Source organism: Gadus morhua, chromosome 10 (assembly GCF_902167405.1).
Source record: "Gadus morhua chromosome 10, gadMor3.0, whole genome shotgun sequence".
NCBI lineage: Eukaryota > Metazoa > Chordata > Actinopteri > Gadiformes > Gadidae > Gadus > Gadus morhua.
In genome coordinates this window covers 24,735,841-24,744,097 of record NC_044057.1, presented here as the reverse complement: position 1 = coordinate 24,744,097, position 8,257 = coordinate 24,735,841, and the positions used below count along the sequence as shown (strand labels likewise).

General features: G+C 48.1%; 1 protein-coding gene across 1 annotated transcript in view; it reads left to right on the top strand.

Moving 5' to 3' along the window:
• Nucleotides 1-8,257, top strand: part of slit3 (slit homolog 3 (Drosophila)) — a 192,499-nt gene that overhangs the window by 181,679 nt on the left and 2,563 nt on the right. Inside the window, exons 34-36 of the mRNA XM_030367896.1 lie at nucleotides 6,801-6,955; nucleotides 7,241-7,404; nucleotides 7,962-8,119. Of these exons, the coding sequence (XP_030223756.1) occupies nucleotides 6,801-6,955; nucleotides 7,241-7,404; nucleotides 7,962-8,119 (477 nt within the window). The remainder of the gene's footprint in view (nucleotides 1-6,800; nucleotides 6,956-7,240; nucleotides 7,405-7,961; nucleotides 8,120-8,257) is intronic.

Genomic DNA, 8,257 nt, shown 5'->3' with positions numbered 1-8,257 from the left:
GAGAGAGACAGAGAGGGGGTCATATCCAGAGGCATGGATAGACGTGGAGAGAGAGCAAGAGAGATAGAGCCGGAGGGATGGTTAGAATTGAAGAGAGACAGAGAGGCCATCTCTGTCTCTGTCCGTTTTGTCATTGGCTCTTATCGATTTCTGCCTCTTTTTATGTCTGCCCTAAGCAAGATAGAGAGAGAGAGCAAGAGAGAGAGCGAGAGCGAGAGAGAGAGAGAGAGAGAGAGAGAGTGAGAGTGAGAGCGAGAGCGAGAGAGAGAGAGAGAGAGAGTGAGAGTGAGAGTGAGAGCGAGAGCGAGAGCGAGAGCGAGAGAGAGAGAGCGCAAGAGAGAGAGAGAAGATCGATGAAGATAAAAGAAGGGAGGTAGGGGAGATAGAAGGGGAGAGAGGGGGCGAGTGAGGGAGAGAGGCGAAGGGGAGAGGATCGAGAGATGCCAGATTCGATAGCAGGCATTGTGCTGAGGTAAATTTCCAGAACAATGACATTAGACAACAAATTTTCATGTTTAGAAGCATCACCCCGTGCTTCCCATCAGCCAGACCTGCCTCGTAATGTCACCTTAGAAAGACAAGTTGTCACAAGAAACAGAGAGGATAGGAGGCTGGATGCCATAAGTTAGGACAGGGACGAAGTGGTTTTGCATAAGAACAAACTTGCAGTGTTTAAGCTACACAACATTAAATAAATATACATACAATGGAACTGTGAGGCACAGCTGCATCAAGGTGGGCTTTGTATTCGTCAAACTATTCCACAACGTGTGCCGTATTCACGCTTGCAAGCGCCCCAGCCGCGACAACCCTTTTTGAGTGTTTCCGGGTTTCACGCGTTGGGGAAGCGGTTATTTCTTGACCGTTTCCTACAGACGCCCACGCCGGCAAGAAGAGGAGAGGAGGGAGGGAGGGAGGGAGGGATGGAGGGAGGGGATGGAAGTCAAGAATTGAGGGATGGAAAGGAGGAGGGGAACGTGATTATCTCCCGGGAACAGGTGGGAGTAGAGGAGTGGACGCGGTCTGATGGAGAGGAGGAAGAGAGGACAAGTGTGTTAGTAGAGAGGGAGGAGAAGAGAGAGGGAAGGATGGATGAATGGATGGATGGATGGGCGGATGAATAGATGATACACGGGCAAACAGTGCAACAGAGGTGACAGCTGGATGGAGAGAGAGAGAGAGAGAGAGAGAGAGAGAGAGAGAGAGAGAGAGAGAGAGAGAGAGAGAGAGAGAGAGAGAGAGAGGAAGCGGGAGAGGGAGAGGGAGAGGGAGATAGAGAGAGAGAGAGAGAGAGAGAGAGAGAGAGAGAGAGAGAGAGAGAGAGAGAGAGAGAGAGAGGGAGAAGGGGTGATGGAGGTTGTAATGGTTGAGAGGAAGGGCACGGCTGAGTGACAGGGTGGATGAGATGGGGAAGGGATGACATGGGATTGGAGCGCACCAGCAGAAGAGCAGAGGGGGAAAGTTAACCACAGAGTGAGTCAGGGAATTATCCCTGTCGGGTCGAGTTAGCTTGACATGGACCACGCCTGGGAGAGGGAGAGAGAGAGGGAGAGGGAGAGAGAGAGAGAGAGAGAGAGAGAGAGAGAGAGAGGGAGAGAGAGGGGGAGAGAGAGGGGGAAAGAGAGAGAGAGGGAGAGAGGGAGAGGGAGAGAGAGAAAGAGAGAGAGGGAGAGAGAGATTATAGAACCAAATGAGAAAGTCCAGAGGGAGATGGGAGAGAAAGGAAAGAGATAGTGTAAACTACGACATAAATAGAAAGAGAGGGGCAGACCGATTATAAAAGGCTAAAAACAAATGTGACACAGACAGGAAAAGAAGGAGAGAGAGCGAGAGGAGCAGCAGATATGTGATACCCCCAACAAGTATAGTGTGGAAGGGAGGAGGCATAGAGAGAGCGGGTCTGAACACTAAACGCTGGGTAAACACTCTCCTCATGCTGAGCTCAGCGCCGGCCGACGTGCAACCAGAGAGGGACTCAAATCATGGCCAGCAGCCTCCCGACCGCAAGCCCCCACGTGCTCCCCACACACCGGCCGCCAGCTTTTGATTACCAGAGCCATTGGCTCCGTGAGGTGCCGAGTCTTATCAGCTGTCCATACAAAATAGAAGATCGTGTAAACCAGCTACAGTGAAGTGCTCTCTTTCCTCAACGTGAAACACGCTCTTTCCACAACAGCCTACTGGTGTTTTGCCTACCGACAACTATCTGCGTGTCGCGGCGCTGGCAGGCCACTCGTATGGCACGGCCCTGGGGAGATGATCCCTGCTTGGAGGGCTTCTCTCGACGGATGCCAGGGACCGGGGGACCAGTCCCTCAGATGTTTTGAAGGGTCGGTGGGAGGGTTGGAGAAAGCTGTTGGCTCCGGAGAAAGGCTTGGTTGGAGCGTAGGCAAGTGGAGGAGCATGACCATAGGCGTGTTATTGCAGGTTGACGTTCAACGTTGCCTGAATGCTTTGGTGAGGTTCATTGAACATATAGTAACCAGGAAAAGCGAATCTATCGATGCACTGTCACCGATCACCCCTTTGTTAATGTTAACCACCATCATTAAGCATCTCTGTTAATTATCACCCCTCTCTTACCGTTTACCCCTTCCTTATTGTCCAGCCTCTCGTTAACCGATCACCTCCTCATTACCGATCAACTCCTCCTTACAGATCAACTCCTCGTTAATCATCGCTGCCTTCTTATACCCCGTTTCCCTGATCACAACCTCATTACAGATCACCTCCTGTTTGACCGTCACCCACTCCTTAACAGTCACCTCACTGTTAGCAATCACCTCCTAGTTATGACCCTGTCCTAGTTAAGGATCACTTCCCTATTGACCAGCACTTCCTGTTAACGGTCACCTCATTTGTAACAATCAGCCCCTTGTTATTAATCCCACCCTTGTTTAGATCACTTACTCGTTAAGTGATCTAAACAACTCTAATTGTGTGGGGGTGAAGGTTGAATAACGCTAAAGAGAGGGGGATTCATTTCCTCCAGATAGATTTCGTAAAAAACAAAGGTCAAAAGAAAGGATGATGACAAGATATAGACGAGAACGCGTGAGTCCTCCACCTTGCCCTCATTTAATAACCAATCAGCGCGTCTAAGGCTGTCTTGTGTACTTGCACACTCACATCCATACAGTACATGCATGTTTAGTATGAGAGGGGGAGAGACACACCTTGTGCCAGGATGTGTGTATACGTCGAAATGATGGAGAATACAGATTATGTAAGTGTGTGTGTGTGTGTGGGGGTGCGCATGCAAGCGTGTGTGTGCAGGCCTGTGTGTGTGTGTGTGTGTGTGTGTTGTATATTAATGCGCTGCCCTTTACTAAATGCCACAGTAATCTACCATCAGGTCAAAGAGAGCAGAGCTGCTGTTGCTCATCAGGGAACGGCAGCACATGAGAGAAAAGAAAAAGAACAGAGGGATGGCCTGATGGAGGAGTGATACAGGAGGGATGGGGGGGGGGGCGGGAACCAGCTGAGAGAAGTGATGGAAAGAGGGAAAAAGGATGGAGAGACGGATGGAAAGATTAAGGGCCAGAGGAGGAGAGGACGGTGAAAGACAAACAGAGAGAGAGGAAATTGGTGACCAAGACGGATGGCCGGACAGACAGAGATAGAAAGATGACCGAAAGCATGGAAGGGGGATGGAGGTGTGGAACAAAGCCAACGTCCTGCGGCGATGCAATATCCCTAGCTCTGGAAGCATCGAGGAGAAAACCGTCCGAGCACACATCGTGCACACGGTGATTATCTTTCAAGACGTCTCCGATCATTAGTCGATCAGGTGAAGTTCCGTTTAGGAAACTGTACTCCAAGTATCGCAACATGTCTTCAGGGAGTTGGTGTGATGGACCAACATGTTCAGCAGACTGGTAGGTCGGCTGTCAGAGAGTGTCCACGCTGAAGGTACTGGAGTCTCCGAACTGAGTATCAGCATGGTTTTTGAGACTTTTAAATCATAACACATTCTAATATATTTTCAATGACCAGCTTGAGTTAATCAAAAAATAGGGAATGTAGAATAAATTGCATGAAAACTGAGAAAGCACTTACCACTCTACAGCTGGTATCTTAGCTACGACTAATTGAGGTTGCCACGGCAATATGGGACTGGGATATCGGTCTGCTCAACATCATTTTAACCAGATTGGACTGGTAAACACACTCTCACACAGAAATCACACACACATGCGCACACACGCACACACACACACACACACACACGCAAACTCACACACATAGACAAGATAGAAAAATCCCAGCTCATATACACTGCATGCATGTGATTAATGCAAATATACAAAAACAAATATGGCTTTCTCGAAAAACTTAAACACACACATTCACACACAGATGTAGTGGATGTTTGCATGCACACAATTGCATGTAAATACACTGCTACGTTTGTGTGCCTAAGATGCCTTGTTGTTGAATAACAGCGGTGGTTAATTAGATTGAACCCTGTAAGCAGATCTCAGTCTTGTAGCTTATCCAAATTCATAAATAAACGTACTCTTGTTTTCCTCTGAGATAGTTGGCAACCAGTAATTATTTCTGGGTTTGTGATTGATTCAGTTATAAAAAGGCAGTCTTGGATTTATGACAGAGGTTGTGTGTGTGTGTGTGTGTGTGTGTGTGTGTGTGTGTGTGTGTGTGTGTGTGTGTGTGTGTGTGTGTGTGTGTGTGTGTGTGTGTGTGTGTGTGTGTGTGTGTGTGTGTGTGTGTGCGCGCGCGTAGCTGATTCTGAACTGACAGGAAATTGACTTTACCCTGTGGGTCTGAGCAAACAGACCGAGAGAGGTGGTTGAAATCTGCAACGGTTGTGTGTATGTTGTTATTGAAATCCATAACGAGCAGCTTTTAAAGTAATACTCACCACCAAGCAAGCTGACTCCAAATGACCACAGGGACCAGATACACACACACACACACACACACACACACACACACACACACACACACACACACACAAACAGACATGCACAAAAACATGAACAGAAGCACACAGCATGCACACACATACGTGCCAATACATGGACAGATACAGAGCCTGATCATGTAAACATGCTAACAAACTCACGTCTATGCACAGTAAGTGTGCATATGGGATTTAAAATCTCATACACAAAAACACACACCCGCGCACACACACACACACACATTGGAAAACGTCTGTGTCCAAACAGTGATGATATTATATCTATAACACTGGATTGGAGGGCTGTTGTTTAGATTTAGTCTTATAGTGACACCTAGAGGACACTACCTGCAAACACTGGTTGGAGATATGGCTGTCTGCGCCTTTGAGCATACCTGTAGGGCAGTATGTTAGTAGAGGCGCATTTGTTATATGGTCATTTACAAATTTACATATTTAAATGTGAAATATGTGGTCATACACTCATTTGTTTTAATTCAGATATGGATGGAAGACAAGGGGAATCAACAGAGCTGCAGAGCATTGCTTTACTAAAGTAAACTGACAGAGGAGAATCTAAGAGAAAAAGTGTGGAAGGACTGGAGCCAAAGGGAGAGGACACTGGGGAGGAAAGGGAGGAAAAAAGGATGGAGAGGAAGGAAAAGGGCAAGTAAAAGAGGTTTACAAGGAAACGACATAATAAATTGTCCCTCCCGCGCTGGCAGAACACGATCTGGGCTTCTTGGAACAGACCCTTTAGGATCCCATTATTACATTACAAGACCCCTAATAGGAAACATACACTCCACTGTGTTGGGTCCGTGGTGGGGGGAGAGCTCTTATTTTGAAAAACCACAAACTAAATGCTGAGGGGCGAAGATTGATGTCTCGAAAAGGTCATGATGACAGTTTCTGTTGTTTGTGCTATTGTTGTTTGCTTCCTTTGCTGTTTTCATCCAAGCCATGTGTTGCTCTAGTATTTAAAATAGAAAACTTAGACAGAACTCTTGCACTACAATTTCACAAACGTCAATGGTTTATACTTTTGAATAGAAAGAATAATGCCTTCAGTGTTTATGTATTAAATACGTATCATACATTATGCCTTGTTATGCAATAATAATAATAATGTATAATAATAATATGCATGCATTATTGACCACTACATTATGGTGAAAACTGATCCATTAATTTCAAGTTTAGTGGTGAGCATTCGGTACTAGCAAGCTATTCTGACGAAACCATGTGTTTGTATTATTCTATTGCATTATAAAGATCGATAATATGCTAAAATGCTAAAACAAAAATAAAATGATGTCTTACAGCAACTAAACAGCTGTCAATCAAACAGGCCACTTTCTTTCAGTTGGTTATCTGGTGAGAGACCAGAGGGGGGAGGGGCCTAGTCTGGGATCCCCAGCACAAACATCAGATTCACTCCTTCTTTTGTCTTCTTCCATGGTCTGCCTGCTTTCTTTTTTCTTTCTTTTAGGCCTCTCTCCCCCGTTGTTCCCTATGCTCCCACGTTTTATCTCGCTTTCTCTAAGACTGTTTGCTCTCATCCACGTTATCTCTCTCTCTCGTTCTGCTCTGCCAAACCACTGTCTCTGTAGCGTTCTGTCTGCCTTTCAGCTAAAAACCACACAAACACACACACACACACACACAAGTATAATTCCAGTGAAACACAATTATTTTAATCAACTAATCAACTCTTATTTTCCTATTTGTCTCTTGTGTATGTGTGTGCGTGTGTTTGTGTGCGTGTGTGTGTGTGCGTGTGTTTGTGTGTGTGTGTGTATGTGTGCGTGTGCATGTATGCGTGTGTGCGTGCGTGTGCGTGTGCGTGCGTGTGCGTGTGCGTGTGTGTGCGCAGCGTGGAGTCGGTGAGTGACGGTCTCTTCCACACGGTGGAGCTGCTGCTCCAGAACCACTCTCTGAGCCTGGTGGTGGACAACGGCGCCCCCAAGAGCCTGGGCAAGCTGCCACGGCAGCCCTCCGTCGACCACAACACACAGCTGTACATAGGAGGTAGGGACACACACACACACACACACACACACACACACACACAGCTGTACATAGGAGGTAGGGACACACACACACATTCATGTACATGCACACTCCAACACACCTACACACATGTACACACACACAGACACAAACAGCTGTACATAGGAGGTAGGGACACACACACACTCATGTACATGCACACACACTTACACTTAAACGGACATACACACACACACACACACACACACACACGCACACGCACGCACACGCTGTGTCTACAGATGTGTGTTTCCGTCCCCCCAGGTGTGCCAGCTCAGGTGGTGGCGTCGGGCCTGCGGCCGGGGCCGGACCGCCCCCTCCAGTCGTTCAACGGCTGTATCCACAACGTCAGGGTCAACGGCGAACCCCAGGACCTCAGTTACCGGGCAACCGGGAGGGGAGGGGCCCCCCGGACAGCCGAGGGCAAGGTAACGGTCACGATCATAGAACCACATCACATCAGATTTCTGTGTAGGGCGTTCGTCCAAATACTTGGACCCACATACACGTCCTTCAGGAGCAGGGAGGGGATAGGGTATCTTGCTCATGGGTGATTATGAGTGGACTGCAGACATTGGGCATTAAACCAAGATCCTTTTTTGTCTGGGAGTCAAAATAACAATCACACTATCCTGACCTGGTAATTCAACTAGTGCAAATCCTTTTTAATATACAAAAAAGTAAATCCACCCAATGGGAAGTAATGGGACCACATCTTGGGCAATGTCAGGTCTGGTACAGGTCCTGTACAGAAACCTCACAACTGGTTCCTGACGCACCAGATGCATTTGAACACATAATGGGCTCTTTCCTCTGGGTCTAAACCAATGACTTACTTACCTACCTAGTCCACATGACGCCTCATGAATCCTGCGGACTCATGACGTTCCACCGGTCCGTCCGGTACCGCTGGTTGCATCGTATCCACTACGAGTTTTCGGTCCGTCCCGCCGCCTCACCCCGTCCTCTCGCCCCTCCCTCCCAGACCGAGGGCCTCCTTCCTGGGTGCCACTCCTGCAGCGTGTGCGCCCAGGGAGCCTGCAGGCAGAGCGGGGAGATGGGGGTGACCTGCGAGTGCCTCCCCGGGCGCTCGGGAGCCCTGTGCGACCAGAAGACAGCGCTGAGCCCCTGTCAGAGTAGCAGGTAGGTCGATCCTACACACACACACACACACACACTCACACTCACACACACACACACACACACACAGACACACACACACACACACACACACACACACACTTACATGCACACATGCACGTACACAACTTCACAATGACA